General features: G+C 40.3%; 1 protein-coding gene and 1 pseudogene across 1 annotated transcript in view; both read left to right on the top strand.

The window, feature by feature from the left end:
- The window catches only part of IKZF3 (IKAROS family zinc finger 3), an 82,309-nt gene extending 58,812 nt beyond the window's left edge, over positions 1–23,497 (top strand). The window contains 2 exon segments of the mRNA XM_058560887.1: positions 8,168–8,284; positions 18,655–23,497. Coding sequence (XP_058416870.1) covers positions 8,168–8,284; positions 18,655–19,358 — 821 coding nt within the window. The 3' untranslated portion in view covers positions 19,359–23,497.
- On the top strand, positions 1,516–1,609 carry LOC131418016 (U2 spliceosomal RNA; annotated as a pseudogene).
- Positions 23,498–25,660: the final 2,163 nt, after the last annotated feature.

The raw sequence follows: 25,660 nt of genomic DNA, 5'->3' as shown, positions 1-25,660 counted from the left end.
ATTTGAAAAGAATCACTCTACTTGCTATTGAGAATAGATTGTATTTGGGGCAAGATAAGAAACTGGGGCCTCCAGTTAGAAAACCATTGCAATAATTCAAATAGGAGAAGATTGTGTCTTGGTTGTGGTAGAGGTGGTGAGATGTGTTCTAATTCTATATATCGTTTAAAGATAGAGCCAACAGGATTTCCTAACAGATTGACGTGGGATGTGATGAAGAATGCAGTTGCCATTAACTTAAATGGCAAAGTTGAAGGTAGAGGAGCTTGAGGGGTAGCTAGGGCAGAATCAATTAAAACCACAATGATTTTCTTTGCACAAGGCCCAAAAATCATATACTTGTCTACTCATATGATTTATTGTGATGCTTATAATTGGGTTTGGGAATTTCATATTTTGTTCAGTATTTTGAATTATATACCTCATGGCAGTTGGTTGAAACACTAGATGTCTTTCTATATATCAATCGTGTTTTATTTCCTATTCATTCTTTAGTTGAAACAACCTGAAACTTTTCTGTGTCACATCTCTGCAGTTGTCCTTTGTCCCATCCCGTTGACCATCAGCCTGGTTCTGCGGCTTGGGTTGTCTGACGTTTTTATTTGGTTACTTGAACCAGTTGCTTGTTTATTTAGAATAAGTACAAATCCTCGTGGGATTTGATGTTCGACAAAAGTAGTGGCGGTTGAATAGTTTGAATATTCTAGAGCAGAAAGATTATAAAAATATGACAGAAATAATGTGAAACTCAGGAAAAATGGAGTGGAAATCATGAGTAGTTTAACTGTACCCGTTTTGAGTGAGAGGAAACTTTTGTTTTAGATAAAGCCTATTTTATGGTGTTAGGAGCTGGCCAACTGAATTCCGTTGGTTTGCAATGCTTCTGCTTTTTATCCTGATGGCATCTTTGGTTTTATCAAGGAGTTGGATTTCCTCCTTATTTCTAAAGAGAAATGTTTGCTGTCTTTCACAAAAAAAAAAGAAACCCTAAAACTTGGGTTTTGACATCTTAAGTGACATGCTTAAGGTCACTCAGGCAACACTTGGACATCTTTACTTGCAGTTCCATATTTCAGACAATAGACCAGGCTCTTACCGTGAGAAATTCCCAGGTTATGTAAATCTATTATATTCCAAATAGAATCATTAATATGTAAAGCTGGAAGGACTAAAGAGGGCATCTAATCCTACCTCCTCATTTTAGAGGTGAGGAAACTGAGACTCATCAAATATCCAGTGACTTAAAAATCACCAGAACTTTCGTTGTTTTCATGATTAGCCATATTTTTTGTTCTCTAAAATGTATTGAGATATAATTCACATACCATAAAATTCACCCTTTAGTGTGCAATTCAGTCGTTTTTAATATATTCACAAAGTTATACAACCATCACCACTATCTAATTCCATAACATTTTCGTCACCTCCAAGAGAAACCCTGTACCCATTAGCAGTCAGTCCCCATTCCCTGTTTCTCCAGCCCCTGGAAACCACTGATCTACTTTCTTTCTTTTAATCGCTTCTCGGCCTTTTGGCTAAGATCAAGTGTACTTTCTTTCTTTCTTTTTTTTTTTTTTTTTTGAGAAAGATTGGCCCTGCGCTAACATCTGTTGCCAATCTTACTCTTTTTCTTTTTTCTCCCCAAAGCCCCAGTACATAATTGTGTATCACAGTTGTAGAGTTGTAGCTCTTCTATGTGGGAAGCCATCTCAGCAGCATGGCTTGATGAGCAGTGAGTAGGTCTGCGCCCAGTCTCCAAACTGTCGAACCCTGGGCCGCTGAAGTGGAGTGTGCCAACTTGACTGCTACACCACCAGGCCGGCCCCCTGATCTACTTTCTATTTCTATGGATTTGCCTATTCTGAACATTCACGTAAATAGAATCATACAGTATGTGGCCTTTTATGTCTGGCTTCTTTCACTTAGTATAATGTTTTCAGGGTTTATCCACATGGTAGCATGTATCAGCACTTCATTCCTTTTTATGGCCAAATAATATTTCATTATATGGATTTATCACATTTTATTTATCCATTCATTAGTTAATGGACATTTGGGTTTTTTCTACTTTTTCTGCTTTGAGAAACTATGGCTTGATTAGCTATATTTTTTTAAAGGTTTAAAGGTTTAAAGGTATTATCTGGTTAGCAAAAGAAATATAGTAACACACAGACTAATAGACACACACATATGCATAAATGTGTGTCTTGATACTCCTGGAAGTAGGGGGAAAAATCAGTAAATGCCGTCTATGACCAGTAAGTTCAAAATTAATTAATGATTTTGAAGTAAGTTTACCACCTTACTTCCCATCTCCATAACTTTTTTTAGGAATTTCAAATTAGGAAAGTATCAAAAGAAATATTTTCGCTATCTTCAGTGGTATAAGGTGATTCAGGAAATGCTGAAATACAGAAGTTAAGTTAATTTGCATTTCATAGGGTGGTTTGATAGATGCGTGTAGCATACTTTAAGTCTCAGCAAAAAAATAAAGGGTTAACTAAGTCAGCAAGTTTTGATTTTCTTTAAAAACAAATATGTTGTAATGGTGGTTTCAGGTTACAAAATGCATAAAGTTACAGCTGAATCAAGTATAGTAAATACTGCATGTCAGTCAATATATTACTCTTTCAAATAGTTCCCATGAGTTTTCCTGAAATCCAAAATGTAAAGAATGTTTCATCTAACACAAGCTAATCCTTTAATTATTGCTACTGCTCTCTATATGGTTTCCGTTTCTCTTTCCTTCTTAAAATTGAGAGTCTCAGTCTGGACGTAGTGTTCCATTCTGAGCCTGGCCAATATAGTATCACCAGTGGTAGATCTTCTTATCCCTTCATCCCTAGCTTTTGAAGTGATGATGCTCCCTTCCTACTGTGGGTGCAGCCCTTATTCATCAAGTGCTTACTGTAAATTGAAATGCAGCCTCATGTGAGAGCCACGCCTTGGGACAAACCTGCCCCCAGCAGGAAGCAGGGCTTTGGAAGCAGAATAGATGAAAAGGCCTTAGACTAGAGACCAGTCTGCAAAAGAATGCCATATTGGGCAACAGGACTTCTGATTAGCCTTGCTAATCATTTTCTTTTTTTCAGACAGCATTTGTTGGATTCTCTATGTGCCAGGCTCTGTGTCAGAGCTGTTTGTAAAGATGAGTGAAGGTTAAGCCCCTACCCTTGAAGATCTCACAGTCCAACAAGCACAAAGGTCTAATAGAGACACATGTGCTATTGCTACTTCAGTCCAACTCTCTATACCAGACATCACCAGTGACATCATCAAGATAGTCCGATTCTGCTGTCTTGATGGAGTGTACCTGAAAAGAAGAATGAGTATAGAAGACCGTGGATTTCATTTTCTCATTAGCTTGATCCTTATTCCAGAAAGAGACTAACAGCTGGTATAGAGATTCACTTAGCCTCATTTCACACAAATTATGAGTACTTGGAGCAGGACATATTTTTGTATGCCAATGAATTCTAGCAATAACAAGATTTTTAAAGTAATTGAATAATTATATTTATTTATGAATCTAGGAGTCAAAACCTTTAATCTTCATTATCATCGTTTCAGTTGGACTAATACAAGCCTGAGAGTTCCAGAATAAACTTATATTTTTACCAAGTAGCAGTCCAAAGAAAAAGTTAAAAATGTTTTAAAAGTCTATTTTCCCAACAGATTATTCTTTTAAAAAATTGATACCATCTCACAGGTAGTATTCATTCTACTTGCTCAAAAAGGCAACAATTTTATGTAAGTTTTTTGTTGGAACCTGCCTCAGTCTTTGATAGCAATCTCTTGTTAGACAATTCTTATTGCACAATGACATCCCTTTGTTCCACTCGCTATTAGCTACTGACTGACCACACCATAGAAGAGACAGGAAGCAATGCCTTTTATTTGAGCTCCATTTAACACTTTAAGATCTAATGAAGGATTTTGAACAAAAACAAAAACACAACAAATTACATAGTTAAATCTGTAATCTGTCTGAGATAGAAATTGCATCATGGAAACAGTTAACTAAAAACCAGAGAAACTGTTAAGACTTGTGCAGAGATTAAAGGTAGTAACCTATTCTGTAATTATGACTTCCTGTTAGTTTTATTTATTTTTTCAACATGTCTTTAAAACCATTTTGCTAATGAAAATTGGTATATCTACTGTATGGTAGGCAAGTGACCTCAAGGGAAATTGATCCAGAATTACAGTCCTACTCCTCCTTTGCTCATGCATGAACCAACTGTGCAAATTGTTCCTTGCCCCCATCCTATATTCCCCACACCCACTCCTTGCAACATTAAACTGCCTAACACCACCCAGGAACGGATTTCCTATTTCGTCATTTAAACCCATTATCTTGTTCCCTTACTATCTTGCCAAACTGGTTTCCCTCCACTTAACATTTCTGAGACATGATGTGGCAAGATAACAAGTCTAGACTGTATAAATAGACAGTTGGGTCTTAAAGTTGAAGCAGAGGACCAAAAGTCAATAGTCCTTTTTTTCTTTTCAGTGTACTGCCTAAACTCCTTGTAATCCCAAAGAGACTGTCTAACTCCAAAGCATTTCTTTGTGTTTTAAAGAGTGCTCATTTAGTGGCATTGTGCAGCAGCTGTCCAACAATTGCGAGGCAAAAGACTAACAGTTTGGGAAAGAAAATGAGAGTGCACCATATTCAATTGAAATTTTAACCTTTGCCTAGCTTGCCAATCGGAAAATAGTTAACTCAGTAAGGATTAACTTAATCTCTGGAGTGTGTTCACATGTACAATGAGGGTTGTGATCTTGGAGTCGATGTTTTGAGTGAGGAATCCAGGGAGAGGGTGTGGGTGAATGGAGCCCTCTAGATGAGTTTTAGAGGATTTCTTTCACTCTTAACCAGAGTTGTGGTAATGGGAAAGTCTCTGCCCATGCCTCAAATTATCTGTCTATCCATGAACACTCCAGAATTTTATCTTTTTAAATGTCAGGCATTTGGTCACTGATCTGCAGAGTAAGATTATCTAGAAATGACTGTCAAGACAAGCTTGGTGAGTAACAGGGATGAAAGGTGATGTTATCTCAGAAGGTTGCCATTTAGTGACATGCCCTAATTACGTTATTTAGGTCAATGTATCCCCACTTTAGCGTCCTCCCAAATATAGAGAATATTGAGTATGTGTCCTGAGAAAGCTGCTTGTGGGAACTGATAGTGACTTAGGTAAAATGTAGACAGTAACAGCCAAGAGACGGGGGAAAACTAGGCAAGCAGCATAATGCTTGCATTAAGTGTTGGGACTGAATGGACAAATCTCTGGGTAACGACTGAGCCGTTAGAGGAGTGATGGCACGAGACTAGTAAGAATAGCGGTAAAATGGGGATAAAGTTAAAAATTCCCAAAGTACTGTTTTTCATTCTCATTTCACTATAAATCTTTTTGCTAATAAATACAGGATGGGGGTGGGGGGAGACTTACCGGGATTTAATCCTCTCAAAGTTGCTCGAACCAGAATGAGTGCTCCCAAAGCACAAATTTAGCTGCCTCTCTGATGCTTCTAAGAAAAAGCCTCCTTATAACAGCTTCAGGAACTTATTTCAAATCCCAGGCCTTTGTCTTTCATCTCTCTGCTCTTGGGGCTCTGGGTAGTGCCACATCTGGTGGTGGTTTGTGTGAAAGGAAATAATATATATATAATAGTTTCCTGTTTGGTCATTTAAACCTATCCCTGTGCTGGACAGAATTTGACCCACTTCGCTCAATAGCAGAGTCCTGTCACTAAAGTGCCAGTTATTTACAATGGTTGGTCAGCCAAAGTTGCAGTGCTTTACCACAAGCCCAAAAGCTGCCCAGGTCCCTTATTCTGACCCTTATTGTTTTCATTTAGACAAACAGTGTTGTTAATAGCTTAAACTGGAGGCTGGGATTTATTTCTTTAGAACATAGAATTATTTTTGACAAAATCTAGTAAATATGGTCATTGTCATCTTCTTCTTCATTTATTCATTATTGGAGCCAGGTTTCATTTTATTCCTGAATTTAAAAACCGCTGAGCTTTATAATTTATTGTGTAATGACTGGCATAGAGTTTTAAAAAACAAAACCAAAAACGTACTACTAATAAAATGAAAAATATTGAATATCTTGAATTCTCTTTTTCTAGTTTGGTTTTCGTTCTCTCGCCCTGGCCATACTTAACAGTCTTGGCCTGGAGGTCTTTCTCTGTCTCTCATTTACTGCCAAGGTGGCCAGTTTTCTTCTCTCTGGGCATGTCCATTTGTGGTATTGAATGTCTGAGAGACCATGGAATTTGTGACATTATTTCTATATATTAGAATCCCCTCACACAGAAAACTCTTTAACTACAGCATGAGCAGTGACAATTCCTAAACCTGTGTATATATTTGGGGAAAAAAAAATTCCATTCTGCAATCATCACTTACTTTCTACTCTAGTCCCTTAAACTAATTTCAGTTTTTTCTTCCTTAGAGACATTAGAAATGTATGGATACTTCATTTTAGTTTGGACCTCCTAAAATGCTTATGATAAAACAGAGGGAAATGTTTGTAGCATCACAATATGTTTGTTTAGGGCAGGGGTGAGCAAACTATGACCCTCAGGCCAAATGCAGTCAGTGGCCTGTTTGTGTACAGGGGTTTTTACTTTTTTGTGTATGTGTGAGGAAGATTAGCCCTGAGCTAACATCCAGTGCCAATCCTCCTCTTTTTTTGCTGAGGAAGATTGTCCCTGGGCTAACATCTGTGCCCATCTTCCTCTACTTTATATGGGACACTGCCACAGCATGGCTTGACAAGTGGTGCATCCGTCCACACCTGGGATCCGAACCCGCGCACCCCAGGCCGCTGCAGAGGAGCATGTGCACTTAACTGCTACGCCACCGGGCAGGCTCTGGTTTTTACATTTTTAAAGGGTCGTGGGTCAGAAGGAAAAACAAAGAATATGGAACAGAGACTATACGTGTCCTACAAATTTTAAAATATTTACTATCTGGCCTTTTACAGAAAACGGTTGCTGATGCCTAGCTTGGACTAGCATTGTGTGTTAAAATTTAAAGCCTTATATTTAGAGCTGCTGGTATCTCTTTGAACTTTAGACATGAACTCTTATTGGGTACTGTACCAGGGTAAACTATATTATATTTATTCCAATTTACTATTTAGTTGATTAGACGTTGGCACTATTTATATATTCTTCTAGTGGTTCTCAATTCTGGCTGCATTTTAAAATCATCTGGAGAGCTTTAAAAATACTGTTGCCAAGACCTCTACCCTAGAGATCCTGATTTAATTGATCTCAAAGGGGGACCTGGGCATAGGTGTTTCTTACGTGTTCTTCAGGTGATTCTAGTGTTCAGGCAGGTCTGAGAACCACAGGCCTAGACCAATTAAAAGTCTATTTGTGGACTGACAATTAGACCATAATCTTAGGCAGTTTTTATTCACATTTTTCATTAGAAATATAATAAAGATGCATTATACAAATTGCTCTTTAATTTCAAGACAGAAGTGTTGCTCAGGGAAATTTTAACAGACAATTTTGAAATGTGAAGAGCATATGAAACAGAAAATGCAGAGCCCAGAGAAATAGAATTTAAAAGATAGGAACTGAAAGGAGCATGCTGGAAAAGAAAAAAAAGAAAAAACCACTCAGAATTTCAATACACAAATCACTGAGTAGATTTCTTGCTATCTGGGTAAGTGTATCTATTTTCAAAAGTGCTATTAACATAAACAGAGCAGTAAATCTGGGGCACCATACTTTTTTTTCAAAGTTGTTAAGAAGAATTATATCAGTCTGCAGGTGTCACACGCAGTTACTCAGAATCAGAAAGAAGGCTGATCGGGGGTTAGAAGATCTCCATCTATCTATCTTTTTGCAACCAACCACGTCCAGGCTGTTTATTTAATACTTCCTCTTGCTAATGAAGGTACTGGTTGGGGATGGGTCGGGCTTTCCCATCTCAGCATAAGACTGCAAGATTTGAATGTGCCCTGGTGCTGGCTTCACTGACCCCAGCAGGTACCCCAGGCAAGAATCTGAGCAGTAATAACAGGTAACAACAGAGTGTGCATCAGACCTCTGACACTTTTCCTTCCAGTTTATTTCCTTTTCTCCCCATTTACCAACGTGTTCTTTTCCCTTTTCTTTTTACGTTTTTCCAAACCAGCAAGTGCGGAGGCAAGACACATCAAAGCAGAGATGGGAAGTGAAAGAGCTCTCGTTCTGGACAGATTAGCAAGCAATGTGGCAAAACGAAAAAGCTCAATGCCTCAGAAATTCATTGGTAAGAATACAACCCTTTTTCCTGCTGTTGTTAGCAGATAGTTTGAATGAGATAACATAGGATGCTTACTACACAGGCCCTTCCTAGATTAATCTCTGTTAAAATAAGGTAATTGGTTTTCCATTGTACACTTTTATTCTTTGTGATTCATTTTGATAACTAGAGCAAATAGAATAAAATACTTTAATTAAAGAATCTACTGAAGATGGGAGTATTTGGTATCCAATTCCCTAAATGGAGTTGGTGTTAAAAATGCTGTTCCTTCCTCTTTATTCTGAATGACAAATGTTGCATGAGAGAGTTTATGCAATTTACACCAGTAAGATGTTTGAGATAGCATTTTTGTAATCTTTTGTAATTATATTTTACAACTTGGTTCCGTTATCATGCTCAAACTTTTTTCATGCTCTAAAATGTCTTGCCGTATGTTCTTGAATTTGATTGAGTATGGGCTTTAAGAGAAAGTGGTTGGGAAAATATAGATTTAAATAACAAGGTTTGATTTAATCATTTGTCTTACTGGAATTAATTTTTATGCCATTGATTTTCACATTGTCAAAAAATACAGCAGAATGAGATGGCTAAGAAATAATTACATCCATGAAAAGTGTTAGGACTGCCAAATGGCAGAGAGATTTTGCTGAACTCTCCCAGATGTTTACATAAATGTGACCATGATATTTAAAATAGATTTGTATTTGTGAAGTAGGCAGCTGAATTGAATGTATCAATTTTGCTATAAATTGAAAGTCGATGATGTTAAACAAAAATAGTTATCAAACGAAAATAGACCTCCCTCAATGCCAATAATATTTTAGAAACCTGTCAGTCTGTTTTTCCAAAGCTACTTGCTGCTGTTGGTTTCTTCAGTCCTTTTGTGTTTATTCTTTTCAATAGCTTTTACAGATATTAAGTGCCTGCCTGGTTTTTAAGTCTGATTAAATTTTATTCTGGTCTAGATAATTTTTTTTTACAGGTATACATTTTATGTGAATATATATTATAGAGATATATTGAAAGAACCCATATATTTCAAAATTACCTAGCTTGGTGTTTATGCTTATTTATTTTATTTTGATTAGCTGAAAAGTTTTTGTACCATTTTAGTCACTTTAAGAATAAATTAGGTCAGACTAAAGTCCGTGCATTTCAGTTTAGAGACCCCCTCTTCCTTACCCTCTTCCCTCTCCTTGGTGAGAAATGTCAGGGAGCATGTAGTGACTTCCATATGGAGTTTAGGCACAGTGGACCAATTGTGATTCCAAGACATTATCTTAAAACATTGCTCATATCTTTTGAGCTTTACTTATGTGAAGACGGTCTGACTGGAGTACAAAAGAAGGCTTGGATTGTTATTCTATGCTATGAGTCTAATTTGATTTGGGGGAAGTTTTACTCTAGAAATGGCTGAAGCTGATGTGGGAAGGGACATGGGGAGAGAAGAGCAAGAAAAAAAGTAAGGTGACAATTTCAGTCCAGTTATGGTCGATAGATACATTTTGGTCTAAGAGAACTAAAATATGAGAGGAGGTACCTTGTTCTTACAGCTGCCCTAAGCCTATTGTTGAGCTGAAGGCCTACTTCATATAAGTTGCTTTGGTATTTTCATGGATTTAAAAACATGTTTCATGTGTCCAAGTCCATACCATTTGCCTGTTGCATCAGAGATCCATTCCATTTGTATATTACCACTGTGACCAGAGGATTTTCACCCCTCCGTTTCCAGACTCATGAGAGATGCTGATCTTGTAGGTGCTGATTTCTCTCATCTTCTGACCATCATGTTCTGTCTGTGCTAGAATCAGGAAACCCAGCAGAATTAGTTCTTGATTTGAGCTGAGGTAGCAACTTCAGGGCTTAGGGCCCTGAATAACTGGGGGAATTTTTTTTGTAAATTGTGGTATATAATGCAGTAGGAAGAGCACTGGTTTAGAAGCCAAAAGACCCAGATTCCGATTCTACCTCAGTCATTTCTTAACCTTGTGTGTGTTTAGACAAATCACATAACCTTTCTGGGCCTCTGTTTACTCATCTGTGAAATGAGAAGACTGCATAGGTGATGAAGTGATCAGGAAGGTACCTCCCAGCTCTATCATTCTACAAGTCTGTGAGGCGTATTAGAAAAGGCAGCAATTATGAATACCACTTTGTGTTTATAAGCCCATATGTGTAACTTCAGATAACTTTTTTTGCAAGGTTTTACAGATATGCTGTTTATCTTATGAACCATATCATATATTTTAGTTTTTTTAGGAAGTTGTTAAATGTGAGAATCTATAAAACAACTGCATTAGCTCAACATTCATATATTTTACTTAGGGCATTACTACTTGTTTATTTGCTCTTATGTCTATTTATTCATCATGAAATGGTTATAGAGCTCCTGCCATATACAGTTGGCCCTCTGTATCTGGGTTCCGCATCCAAGGATTCAACCAACCTTGGATGGAAAGGCCTACGATGGTTGCGTCTGTACTGAATGTACAGACTTTTTTTTTCTTGTCATTATTCCCTAAACAATACAATATAACAACTATTTACACAGAATTTACATTGTATTGGGTATTATAAGTAATCTAGAGATGATTTAAAGTATATGGGAGGATATGTGTAGGTTATATGCAAATAATATGCCATTTTGTATAAGGGATTTGAGCATCCGGGGATTTTGTTATCCATGGGAGTCCTGGGGCCAATCGCCCAAGGATACTGAGGGACAGCTGCACCTGATATTCTTGTTCCTGAAGACTGTTTTAATAGTCTAGCATTAGCTTATGTCCTGAATCTTTGTCTCAGAGATTATTTTTAAATAAAAGAAACTCCTTGAATCATTTAACTGAATCAAGCTTTTTGATAAAAAAATAGTAATGTCGGGCCGGCCCCGTGGCTTAGCGGTTAAGTGCTCGCACTCCGATGTTGGCAGCCCGGGTTCGGATCCTGGGCGCGCACCAACACACCGCTTCTCCAGCCATGCTGAGGCCGTGTCCCACATACAGCAACTAGAAGGATGTGCAACTATGACATACAACTATCTACTGGGGTTTTGGGGGAAAAATAAATAAATAAATAAAATTATTAAAAAAAAAAAGAATTAAAAAAAAAAAGTTCCTGCTTCCCTTTGTTCAGGGACGCCATGACTTTAAAAAAAAAAATAGTAATGTCAAGGGGGAAAAAAAAGAAACATTATGACACTGTGGAGTGTATGGGATGAAGTGATATAAAACATATGGGGCAAATGTTTTCCCTCCTCGTCTCTTCTCTCTCCTACATTTCCTCTCCAAGGCACCATTTTCTGAAAAGATTCAGCTGCCAGGGAAATGGCAATGGGTAGTGTGAAGGAAGAATGAGTCACTCCCTTTAATCCTTACTGACAGTTGCACAGCACTCAGACCAACATTGGCTTCCCTGACCTCTTGAACTGTAAGGGGAAAGGTGAAATTATACCATCAGGTCAGCCTGTTAATTTCCCAGCAGGCTAGAGATAATTATCAGTAGGTAGCATTTTTTATCCATTAGAGATGAACTGAGGAAGAAGGACGGATTGGATTAAGTCTAAATGCATTTAGCAACACAAAAACATGCCTCTCTTGAAGAGTAAGAGTAAAATTAAGTTGCCCAAGTAAGAGAAAAATAAAATCATTTTTTTCCTAATTCTCCAAGAAATTTTGTATCCCTTTCTGTAAAATGGGAAATAAATTGACCCACATTCATTAGAAATCAGCATCTTAACATCATCAAAGTAATTCTTAGTTGTTCTTTTCAAAGGACAAGAAGACCTTACTTTTAGCACCAACCCTTTTAGGGGTTGTCCTTTCTCTCAGTCCTATTCTCTTGTTATAAACTTCTTTGACTATACTTCTAACTAGGCCATCTTCAAATATTTGGCTCAAAACAGAGGCCAGATTTCTTTCCTGGAGGGAGGAGGAAAATGACTACATTTCTGCATATTTCTTTTTCTAATTTTCATTCTTTCTTCAAAAACAGATGTGTTATTCAGACCAAAGTGGTTACCATAGCATCTCCTTATTTTTTTAGTTCTATGTATTACTTTATGAAAGGAAGTTTTCATGTTGAAAAGAACATGAAAAAAGATCTCACTCACCCGCGGTAAACATGTTAATGAGGTTTTGACACTTCGACAAACACCGTCAGTTCTGTTCTCCCTGTGAAGTAACTAATGAGAGATTGTCTGCTTTGGTTAACAGAGCGACAGGAAGCAGTTTTAATACCTAAGAGTAAAAAGTGTCTTCTCCCACCCCTTCCCAAAGGGCTGAAATCCATAATCGTATGAGCATTACAAAGTCATAGCATTTTAGAGCTTTAAGAGATACTAGGAACCACCCAGTGAAGTCCTCTTACCAAGGAGGGAAGGAGGATGGGAAAGATGGAGAAACACAACTGGTAGGTAACAGAGCAGGGCCAGAACCTCGGTCCATGAAGTGCTGCAGCCCAAGGCTTTCCTTCTCCTGGAGGTCACCCACAGCGATGCATGTCATGTGCTACATGGGGGCTTTGGACAGGGAGGAGTCTAGTCATTGAAAGCTGGTGGAAGAAATGTCCTTGAAGAAGGGCAGTCATTCTCTCTCAAGGGTGTGTTTTCTTGAGAAAAGAGCTGTCTTCCCCTGGTGACTCCACCAGGACAGATGACATCCAAATAGCACTTCACAGTGTCTCACAGAGGACAAAGGTTTCTGCAGCAACAAAATGTGGTCTCCAGCTCAGTTTTCCTCACCGCCACCCCCACAGCTCTCTCTGTTCTCCCTCCTCCTTCCTGCTTCTTGTTCTGTGGCTCCCCTCTGCTTTCCTCCTCCTGGAAGAGTTAGTCACTTTAGTCTCATTAAGATTGAGATCAGAGCCATAATCATCATCAGATATTCCATTTACCCTACCTACCTGCCTTTTTTTTTTTTTTGATATGTGCTTGTGGTAAGAGTAAGTGATAATACACATGGGAAATTGTCTGAAGGTAACAGCAAATACATTTAAGTGACTTGAAAAAACTTAAAGACTTAAAGAAAACCGGAATATTTCACATTAGCGCATCTTGATGACTGTAATATTGGAATTATTATTTTTCTAACATTCAAATCATTTTTCTCCCCTCTTCAGAAAAACTTTTCAGTGGCTCCCCATTGGAATAAAATCCAAACCACCCAAGTGTTCTGAGCCTTCCACAATCTGTCTCCAATTTACCTTTTCAAATTTATCATTTCAGCCACTGATCCTTTAATTCAGCCACAATGAACTACTCCCACTTCTATGTAATACTTTTCCACTTCTATGTAATCATTCTTTCCGTGCTCTCTGTCTGGAATGCCCTCCGTCACATCTGCCCTTGAAAGTACACGTGGGAGCCAGGCCTGATGGCGTAGCGGTTAAAGTTTGGCACGCTCCGTTTCGGCAGCCCCGGGTTTGGTTCCCAGGCGTGGAACCACACCACTCATCTGTCAGTAGCCATGCTGGGGCAGCGGCTCACATAGAAGAACCAGAAGAACTTACGACTATACACAACTATGTACTGGGGCTCTGGGGCTTGGGGGTGGGGGGCAGAGTGGGGGCAGCAGGAAGGAAGAGAAAAAAAGGAAGATTGGCAACAGACGTTAGCTTAGGGTGAATCTTCCCCTGCAAAAAAAAAAAAAGTACATGGTCTACATTCCCATACTCTGCTGAGTTTTCTCGGCTCTGTCCTCCCTCTGCACTCAGGCAAGTTTAACACTCTGCTTTTTGTGATGTATATGACTGTCTCCCCCACCTTCACTACCACCACCTCAGTTTATAGGGAGACTTTAAGAAAAGCATAGATTAATATTTGCCCATGTTACATGTGGCACATTTGAGAAATGGTCTGTATTTTCCTGTCTCCACTCTCTTGGCTACTCTATACTTTGTTCCACCACATAGCATTTAGGATGCTGATTTGTAATGAAATTGTGTAAATGCTGTATCTCCTATTGGATTGCAATTATGTTTGTATTCCTCAAAGCACCTAACATGGTGTGAGGCATATAATAATAATAATAATAATAGCTCTACCACTTATTGAGTGCTTACGTATGCCAAGCACTCTGTTAAGCACTTTATAGACATCACAACAACTCTGTGCATTATGGACATTTCTTGAATGCATGTGCTAGTCCATATGTAACAAAGCACAGTTGCTTTTCCACTGCTAATGGGAACCATCCCAGCAGAGAATCTGCAGTCACTGGCAGTGGTGGGATTGTGCAGCCATGGGCAAGTAGCAGCCGGGAAACAGCAGTTAACACTCAAACATATACTGAGATATATGGGCCCTTGGATTTCATCCTAGTTATCTATTTACCAACTGGGTGACTTCGGAAGGTTAATCAACCTGTTTCTACTTTAGATTCTTCATCTGACTAAGAAATGATAATTCCTCTTAGGTAAAATGAGACAATATGCAAAGTACCCAGGACAGCACTGGGTTTGTAGTAGGGGCTCAATAAATAGTAGCTCTTCTTATTAGTATTATGTATAAGGTACAGGGCTAGGTACTGTGAAGTATCAAGACCAGAAGTAAACAAATTAGGGTGGTGGATCTTATCCTTTGATCCCAAAGGCAGAGGTCTGAATCCACATGCTCAGTTAAACCATTTTAGCCCTAGACTGTGATTTTGTAATTCCAAGTTGGCACCTAGAAGCCAACAACCATATGCCCTCACCACGTGGCAGCAATTCAGGTCAGGTGGTGGCTCAGTTTAGAGTTACCAAAGCCTGGATATTAGGGATTGGCACCTTTAAAAAGAATCACAGGTAGGGAATGGCCCAACCAGACAGCCTTGGTTTCTAAACTTAGGACTTGCTGTTGCCACTTGTATTTTCATTGGAAGAAAACCTCTAATTCAGCCTGAAGCTGCTATCATTAATCATTCAAAGGTGTGGTACAATTTTGACTAGAAGCTGGACTAGAGGCTCTGTGCAGGTTTGGGAGCAGTTACACTCTTGTGGTTTGACTAACCTTTTTTATGAGTGTGTTACTAAAGAAACGTGAGCTGTTGGCTTTTTAATTACTGTAGCTTACCCCTTCTGAGTTTCATACACATTGAGTCATCGTGTCTACAGGTGACTGATAATCATCTGCACTACTCAAGTTACCGTAACTCGGAGATGAGGGGATCTGATGATTGCAGGTTGTGTGCACGTGAAGATCTGAGGCTCTCCCATCCTCTTAACAATGAACAATGGTCTGCGTTAACCACAGAACTCAGTCACATATTTCCACTCATCCAGGGGTTTATTTTCCTCTTAGTGTTTTGCCTCTTACAACTTTAGTACTCAGCTGTTTTCTGACATATGCTGCAGGTGGTATAGATTGTGAAATTGCAGGCCTAGTTAAGTAAAGAAAACACTTTGGAGAAAGGATAAAAGCAGAGTTTGTGATGTGCCTGCCCTACCCCGGAAACTTTCTGGAGCCTATCTACTAGGTGAAAAGATAAAAAGAGTCTCAGGGATGCCTGGTATTTGGGGAGTTGAGTAGAGCTGGCCACACTGGAAAATCATCGAAAACCTTGAAAAGGCCAAGAAACCAAAGTTGATCATTTCTGTGTCACTTTCAGGGGAATGAGTATTGTGACCTTAGCTGGCTTTCATGTTCTCAGCCTCATTCTTCCAGACGGTCTTGATCAAAGATATAACCAATCTGGAAGTTGAAAATAAGAACCATTGATTACTTTGGCCAAGGTCTACTTTTCTGTTGCTTTTTATTGAGTTGCCAAGGCAGGGTGTTTTTCTTGGCCTATTTTTTCTCTCAGGTTTTATCTAGAATCTGTCAGGTTGGCCATAAGGTAGTGGGGATGCAGGACAAATCCATCTGATTAGATTAGATCTTTTAGCTGGTCTTTCTGGCTCCAATTTCTCACTGTTCTGGTCCATCTTACACATTGCTGTTACATTAATATCCTGAAAATAACATTTTGATCACAAGCCTCCTTTGCCCAAGGGCATGTAGCAATTTGCTGTTTGTTCAAATCCAAACCCTATGGTTGGTCATTCAGAATGCGCATCATTTGGTCCCACCGTGTGTGATCTTTTTTCACTATCTTCCAAAATGTGAAATGCAGAGTGCCAGGAGGCCCAGAGGGCATTTACAAACCTTGATCCACATGGCAAGAAAATTATTTTCTTTGTAGTTCTCTTTCTGTCTCCCTGATTATACCAACGAGAAAGATTTAGACTTAATCTGATGCTAGTTGTCTTTAACTAATCTCACACTTGATAATCTCTGTTTTTAACAGAGAGGGGATCTTTGTCTCCAAGCACTCACGGTAGTATCTGATCAAAATTTAATAAACTGCTCTGTTTCATTGTCTTTATTTTTCATAGTTACTTTCAGTTTGTGGCAAGTGATTCTGGTTTTCTGTTTATGTTAGTGATTATAAAGTTACCTTAAAAAATTTATTTTTAGCAAAGAAAATGTGAGCTGATTCAAACAAAACAAAAAACACTACTATTTACCAAGTGCTTTCTATGGGCCAGGCACTGCTCTAAGCACTTACCAGTGACCCTATGAGGTAGATACGATGATTATCTCCATTTCACATGAAGACATGGAACTATAGACAGATTAAATAACTTGCCCCAAATCACACAACTAGTAAGTTGATGAGCCAGCATCAAATCAAGCTCTCAACCACCACACTACCCTGGTGTGTGAATATTGCAGAATGTGAAGGAAGAAGTGAAATTTGAGAAATACTTTATTTCAGACTTCTTGATATAGCTATAGCCAGACTCTCTTAGGCTTCCCTGCTCACGTCCTGTATAGTCTCACTACTCTGCCTTCATTAATGCTCCTCCCTCAGTTAGGATGTCTCTTCTACCTCTCCAAAAATCTAAATCCTACCAGTTCATCAAGACCCTTCTCAAAATTTAGGTTTACCTGGAATGCTTTCCCTTCCTCAAGTACTCCTGAGTTTTTTTGCATTCCCTTAACACTTAAATATACAATTTGTACCAAACCACTTTGCCCTTGCCTTATAATTCTAGTTACAGAAGACACGTTACTCCCCTGCTTAAATGCCTCGAACTTGGCATTTAGAATAAAGTCAAAGGCCTCCATATAGCAAGGCACCCCTTTCACAACTTTTATCATTTTTTTTTCTGCAATTCCATATATATAAGTCTTATTTCTCTCCCACTAGGTTGGAGACACCTCATAAGCGGGAACTGGTTCTTCCAATCCTTTCGTTTTCCTGTGTTTTTCCATTACTGAACCCTTTCCTGTATGGCAGTGACAAGTTTTGGAACCACAACATGCCTCGGAAATGTTATGGCAGAGCGGATATGGTTCAGCAAATGTCTCCAGAATCCAGTCCACAGAATGAAAAAGCATCAGCAATAACCTTAGCCTCACTTCCAGCACCTGACACATCCTCCCTGCTTTCTCTTCCCTCTGCCAGCCGCTCACCACTGAGCACATCTGCCATCAGCGCAGACCCCGCTCCTGCCTTCCGTGTGGCCAGAGAGCCTCTGTTTTCTAACACACAACACCCACACGCCCTGAAGGTGGCTAAACTCTGTTTTCAAAATTTCTCAGCAGTTTGACATGAGATGTAGGAAAGGGTGACCACAAATAAATTTTTCAGTTAAGTGTGAGATAGGTCCTAATGATCACGTATGTATCAATGATATATTTTTTTCAAGCAAAAGAAGAATAACACGCTTTATGAAAGGGACAAAGATCATGATCTTTCATCGAGAAAGCTTTTCTAAAACCTACATGTGAAGCCTGTTTACTTAAATCTCAGTCAATCTGGTGACTGATGTGTTTGGGGAGTAGTAAGTTGGAGTTTGGGGGGCTATTTTTCCGACCTCTGTAGCTATTTAAAAAGCTGCTGAGGCCAGTCGCTGAGCATCCCCACTTTTTGCAGCACTTCTGTCCCCCTGGCTCCCTAGTATTACAAGCGGAAAATAACAAGCAAACTAAGAGTTTGGGAATTGACTGTGTCATAAGAGTTCACGAATAGTAGGAGTGCAGAGGCCCCCATGCTCCTGCGTAGTAGTAGCTCCCTTGCCCCCTCTAAATCCCATCCTAGTGTTCTCTTACTTCCTTTTCTCCAAAGTTCCCCTCTGACATGGCAGTGGAAACAACTCACATTGTAGCCTCAACTTAATGACATCTCTGACTCTCCCTTTTGCCTGCTGGCTTAATTTATTTTGACTGTACAAACATGTGCTGTCAACCACTATCCCCTGAGACTTCAGCACCGTATGGAACCACTCTGCCTGGGCTGGTGTTCTTGAGCAGGCAACATGTCCTTCCTCACTTTTCAAGGACTCTGGAAAATAATTTTACAAACTCTCTGCCTTTGTGTTGTTCCTTTTGTAACTCTTTCTTTCACTTGTTCTAGGTGAGAAGCGCCACTGCTTTGATGTCAGCTATAATCCCAGCTATATGTATGAGAAGGAGAGTGAAATAATGCAGACCCGAATGATGGATCAAGCCATCAATAACGCCATCAGCTATCTCGGTGCCGAAGCCCTGCGCCCCTTAGTCCAGACACCGCCTGCTCCCACCTCAGAGATGGTGCCAGTTATCAGCAGCATGTATCCCATAGCCCTCACCCGTGCCGAGATGCCGAATGGTGCCCCCCAGGACCTGGAAAAGAAGAGCATCCACCTGTCAGAGAAGAGCCTGCCTTCTGAAAGAGGCCTCTCCCCCAACAATAGTGGCCATGACTCAACGGACACTGATAGCAACCATGAAGAACGCCAGAATCACACTTACCAGCCGAATCACATGGTCCCTCCTCGGGCCCGCAATGGGATGCCACTTCTGAAGGAGGTCCCCCGCTCTTATGAACTCCTCAAGCCCCCACCCATCTGCCCAAGAGACTCCATCAAAGTGATCAATAAAGAAGGGGAGGTGATGGATGTGTATCGGTGTGACCACTGTAGAGTCCTCTTCCTGGATTATGTGATGTTCACTATTCACATGGGTTGCCATGGCTTTCGTGACCCTTTTGAGTGTAACATGTGTGGATATCGAAGCCATGATCGGTATGAGTTCTCGTCTCACATAGCCAGAGGAGAACATAGAGCCACATTGAAGTGAACATCTGGTCCCAGAGATGATTTGTGCCTGAGCATTGAACATCATTCTTAAAAACTGATAAATCACTCTGAAAACAAACTCAGTTCCAAACTCCTTTCCATACCATTTTTAGCATCCAAAGGGTCATATTCACATGGGCAACAGAGAAACGCTGTCTTCATTCAGAAATTGTTTGCAGATATATCATGTTACTACTTTTGTGAAACTTTTGTTTTCCCATCAAGGACTTGAATTTTATGATATTTAAAAGCCAGTGAAGTATTTGGTCATTATTTTTTGCAGCAATAGAGCAGGCCTTCCTTGGAGTTTGTTGCCAGTCGAAAGAATCCCCCAGTTGTGCTGCATGAGACATTCTTTCTGAGATTCATCAGCTATATGTGGAAAAGCCTTTTGGTCATATGCCCAGAACCACGGAGAAGAAGAGCTGACCAGCTGACCTTGCTGGGAAGTCTTGCCCTTCTGCACTTAACACAAGGCTGAAGAGTTAGGGTAGAATCTCCCCATCTCAAATTATAGTCTAATAATAAGGAAAAGAACAGCCGTATAATAAGTATCTGTTACCAAACTGAAGACCCCAGTCTCCGAGCATCAGTTGCATTTCTTATCACACAAGCAAAAAAAAACCAAGTCATCTGATGATACTTCTGCTTCTGCCCTTTACCCTCCATCTCCAATTAAAAGCTGCTTTGGGTTAAACCAGTCACCTATAGGAGAAATTCTATACCAAAGAACCTATGGTTTAAAATATAGACTGTCATTGAAACTCCAGGAAGTTGGCCACTGTGGGTGACAGCATCCATTTCCTATGATCAAGATTGGCAGAGCTGGGCTCTGAGGCGGGAAATGGTTCAGCAGCACCACCAGGGGAAAAAAAAAAAAAACAGCTACCCGAAGTTCTTGGTCTCTTTCATGGAGTATTGGTGTACAGACCCAAAGCAAGCTTGCCAAAGATTTTTTTGACAAAGAAATACCAAAGAGTCCAAAAAGTATGACTTAGTGTCCCCCTCCCCACAAGAGAGGAACCAGGGACAGACGCCATGAGTGCTGTTTAGATCAGAGCTGAGCTTCACAATGGGGTGAGGAGGGGAGCACCTCTGCTGGCAGGTTCTCCTTGATCAGGCAGGTTGGGGTTTTCCCCCCCATTTTAAATGGAGCTGCTATATCCCACGAAGATTCCTGAAAGCCTGATCTTGGTTCTGCAGATGTATTGGTCATCTTTATCATGAGTTATAGGAGACATGCTATCAAGGAAAAACGCTGTGATAACTATAAAATTAGCACTGGAATAGGAGTCACAAAATCGGTTTGCTGATTCCATATTTGCCACTAATTAGCTGTATGACTTTGGGCAAATCACTTAATTCTTAAAACTAAGTTTCCTTAACCATAAAAGAAGAGTTGGATTTAGACATTCTGTAAGGTCCCTTCCAGCTTTACATTTATGTGATCATGCAGTAACCACAGTTAATTTTTAAACCTCTTAATGTATGGGTATTAAGCAGAAGAGTATGTATATGAATATCTGTTTCACATGTCTTTGGTGTGAAAATGGTAGTTGTTGTTAAGTTTTTCCTTTAACCTCTGAGTTGTGAATGTGAAGAGGATGGTGGGGAGGAACAAAAAACAGGAAGGTATTTTGATCTTGCCCCAAAGTGTACACACAAACTGGCACCTGCAGCTGCTTGCCAGAGGCTTTTTGTTTTTTTTTTTTCCTTTTTAAGATCTTGTGTTATGGAAAATAAATTCTGCTTCCAGGGATAAGTTCATGGAGCCTATTTACAAATTAAGAGTCAGCTTTGTGAACGTTTCTACCGGAGCCAAGAATCCCAGATTCCTGGTAGATTAGTGTTTTATGTATCTGCCTTGATATTTCCAAAGGGCTTATGCATTAGGCTCAAACTCAACTTGTTCATGTCCTGCCTGTAATTAAAATGTTCCACCTCAGACCGCACAAATGGCTTATCCTTCTTTGTAGCATGGCGTCTGTCTCAGGAAAAAAGATTTTGTGAAATTCCATGGCAACAGTCCCAACCTGTTTGAGATTTCAGCTAAAAGACTACATGTGTTTCAGTGTGTAGTCTTCAGTGTTTCAGTGTATTTCCATAATCCTAGACTCCAAGCCATGCCAGGTTGCTTATACCCATTGTGAAAGAGGATTTGCTTATTATATTCTTAAAATATCACACATCCTGTTGACTCTTCAGGGGACAAAAGAAAGAGAATTTGGAAGCAAGGATTAGTAGGAAAGAAAGCTAGGGAAAACGAGCATTTCCACCCGATTAGTGGGAAAGTCTGTGCTGAAGAGACCAGCTTGTGCACCTTAAGATAGTGAAACTAAGGCCCATCCCACCAATGGGGACTCTTTGTAGATATGACCCTCATTTTCCCTGTGACTAATGGATTTTCTGAATGATTTCCATTCCTCTGAGGTCAGTTTTCTGAGTGGGGTGACCACTCACAAAGGCTGCGCTTCCATTGTAGCATTCTGAGTCTAGGATGAGGCACATCAAGTCCAGAGAAAATTTTTATGTGGAAACTCCACATTCTTAAATCTTAAAGTTGAACCAGGTGGTATGTGGTGGTTACCACCTCACAGGTAAACACTTACTTCTGTAGGTACTCTTTATACTAATTAACGCCCTCCTCCCTCCCACTTGCTGAGTGGGTGAAGGAGAATGTTAGCAAGATGCCTAGAGAGAAGGGCGGGATCAGGATTCACATCTGACCTTGTTGGAAAGTGAATTCCTGTAGCAGCTTCAGACAGCACATTTACTTTCTCAGCCAGAGTCCCTATGAACTTGAGCCTTATAGGACTTCTCTTCTTCTTTTCCCACCAACCCTCTTATTAGGCAGGCCTCCCACCACACACCCAGGAGGCCACAATCTGAGGAACAACCAAACCCATGAAAAGTTCGCTCACAGCCAAGGTGACAGAATCGGGGTGAGGGTAGAGAAGAGACTGGGTCTCCAGATGGTCCTTATCACTATTTGGAGTGTTGTATAGGTATTTCCTATGGCCCAGAACTAAACAGAAGTGTCTCCCCCATGACCCTCCACCACCACCACCAGGAAAAAGAAGATATTAATAAATCCACCAGTGTTTAGATTCCGTAAGTCATTCTCCCAAAAACGTATTTGCCTTGACACAGATAAGCTGGCTGATCTTATGCTTTGTTTCCCATTCTGAGCTGTTCCTGACTCAGCTTCTGACTTTGTCAGTGACAGAATTTATCACCTTTTAAATGCAGCTCTTAACATTTTGCTAGGCCCATACTCACAGTGGCCCAGATATAAAATGACCTCAGATTTCTTTTGGAAAGAGAAATTTTTTAAAAACAAAATTTTACTCAGTTGTAACACTGTGTTATTAACAAATCTCACATCAACATAAAGTTTTTCCAAGCAGCTTCTGTGTCACTACTCTTATTCTTCTCCTTTGCTTTCCCCCACTCCTCTGCTAAATGGGAGGTTTAGAATATTTTAAGGGAAAAAGCAGTCCTTCTGATATATATCCCAGGGCAGGCAATAAGACCGTAATAGATATGTTAAATGTTAAATATTTAAAGTCCTGACTTTAAAGTATACCCCGCTGAGAGTAGGTCTCTATGGGAGATTTGGAAACTCTGGGACACAAGATTTGAGTCCTCAGAGATGTCCAAGCTCCTTCACAAAGACTTGGAATTGGGACTCGTGAGGTCAAGAAGAGAAAAGAAAGTGGAGTGATGAAAATTTTGTCCTAGAAAATAGCATCAGGCTGTGCAGAAGAAGAGATATACAGTGATATCTCTTATCTTTTAAGGAATTGGGAGCTGTTTATGTGCTCAGACAGAAAGTATAGTTCAGAGAATCTCTATAAGCAGAGTTCAGAAAAGCAGAATGATTTGGGATTTAAGTGCCTGGAAAGAGGATAATTTTGACCTGAAACCAAAGGCTAAACCTGAGCCATCCTAGCAAAAGGACTCTGTTCTCTAAGGCCAAAGGACTGAACGGTTTGGAGAATGATCAATGAACCCAGAGTTGGGGACTGCTGCCTCTAAGGACTGTGGACTTGGAAAAGCCTAGAAGAGAGGTGTAGGCTTTAAACTTATGTGAGCTCTTAACACAAGACTGTACCTCTACGTACCCAAGCTGTATATAGTCTGTACACCACCATGCCATCAATATGATAAAAAGGTCTTTGCACTTTGAAGATGTTAGACGTTAAGTTTCCTCTGAATATTACAATAGTGGACTGTCTTATACATTGATTTAAGTTGTTATTTGAAACTGGAATGTTAATGTTTTCATTAAACAATGTAAGGTCATAACAATGTCTACCTCCCAAGGATGTTGTGAGGTTTTATGTAATTTTGTCTATTGAGTAATGTTGTGTTTTTTTAGGGGAGGGGGGAAATTATGTTGGATGGTTGCAAATTTTCCACTATGTGTACTGTATCTAGATTTAAAGACATGGAAAATATTCAAGACCATAATAGTCATTCAGTTGCCAATGGAGGCAACTGATCTCTAACACACAGTTTCCTTCATGTTGTTTTAATGCGTAAGAGTAAAGAATATGCTGAACCTTAGAACCATTGTGAGTTAACCACATGCTGCAGATACTTCGTGGCATTGCAGCCAGGGAAGTAGAATAGCTTTGCTCCCTCACTGCCTTATGAGCCCTCGACCATTAATTTCCCAAGCCATAGAGTTTCCTCAAATGGTCCTCGCTGTCCATCTCTCCATTGACCTCCCTCTAGAAAGCCTGAAGAGCAGTCCCATGATGCCACCCACCTTCTCCCAAGCCCATGCCATGCATCTGTGGGGCCTACTTCATATTCTGAATGTAATTGCAGCTTTGCTTATTCCTCTCCTAAAAAGATTGAGAACTAACACTTTAACATGTTAGGAAAATGGGGCAGCCTTAAAAATGACTGATCCCATTGCCAGTGACTCATTCATACAAGGACTTTTCCAGGTTAGCAGACAAGGCCCTTTTTGGTGGGCCTGCTTCTGTGGGTTCACAGAAACCAAATTACTGTGGGTTGCAAAGAATTAGCAGGTCATTTGAAAAGCAGACATCCCTTCACCCAGACTGTGGTTTTGCATGCTCGAGTTCTCAGTCTGTGAGCTTTGGTGAGGGATCATTTTGGCTACTGGAAAAACCATAGCTTATTTTTAATTTCTGGTTGCCAAAGCCACCATACGTGTGGTCTGTGGATGACCCTTGTCTGCAGAATGATGAGGCTGGGGGGAGGGGGCAATGTGGTTTGGGGCTCAGGGTGGCCTTCCCACCAGGAGTGAGGGAGGGAGACCTTGCTGAGCGGTTTTCACACAGCCTGCGCTCACAGCACTCTCATCTGGGTTTCCCAGAAATGCCCTCCCTGCCCAGCAATGACCTTCCCTCCTGATTCCTCTGAGTTTTACCTGGAGTCCAACCATTTGGAGCACTGTAAGGTGCCCTACTCATCTGTAAAGACTATTTAAAGAGTCGGCTTCTGAAATGTAGCAATGCTAACCTTGCCGGAACCATAATGAGTGCACCCTCGCATCAAAAGCAACCCTGCTGATAGTTTTCAAGGTTTCTTTATCATGTTTGATTTTTACACTGAAAAATAAAAAAATACTGGTGTGTTTAAAATTAGTCAGTTGTGCATGTCTATCATTTGTAGTTGCTGCTGTCAGAAAATGGAAGGATTTCATACTGCCTCTAGGAATATTTTCTTAATTTAGCCCCTCTGGCTGTTTCTTTTTTTTTTTTTTAAAGAGTTTTTATTTTTATTGTATTTTATTTTATTTTTGTGTGTGTGTGAGGAAGATCGGCCCTGAGCTAACATCTGCCAATCCTCCTCTTTTTGCTGAGGAAGACTGGCCCTGGGCTAACATCCATGCCCATCTTCCTCCACTTTATATGGGACACCGCCACAGCATGGCCTGACAAGCGGTGCGTCGGTGCGCGCCCGGGATCCGAACTGGCGAACTCCGGGCCGCCGCAGCGGAGCGCGCGCACTTAACTGCTTGTGCCACCGGCCTGGCGCCCCTCTGGCTGTTTCTTAAAGTCCAAGTACCAAGATAAATGGAATTATCACCAAAATAAAGCATCCCATGTGACAGCTTACTGAGCCTGCCATGGTATCCTACTGCTGGCCCCTGTGTCCCCACAGTGGGGTTCTGGTTCCACTGGTCCTTAGTTCACTAAGGGGACCCGAGGAGGTAGGGGCCTGGACTTGATGGGATCAACACATTGAGCACAGTGTCTCCCAGTTCCAAGACACCACTCCACCCTCCCTCCCAGCAGGGATTCTTCTTAAAAAGATAGGCAA

This window comes from Diceros bicornis, chromosome 18 (genome assembly GCF_020826845.1).
Source record: "Diceros bicornis minor isolate mBicDic1 chromosome 18, mDicBic1.mat.cur, whole genome shotgun sequence".
NCBI classification, from domain to species: domain Eukaryota; kingdom Metazoa; phylum Chordata; class Mammalia; order Perissodactyla; family Rhinocerotidae; genus Diceros; species Diceros bicornis.
Note: the sequence above shows the minus strand (reverse complement) of the source record. Positions and strands in the feature narration are given on the sequence as shown.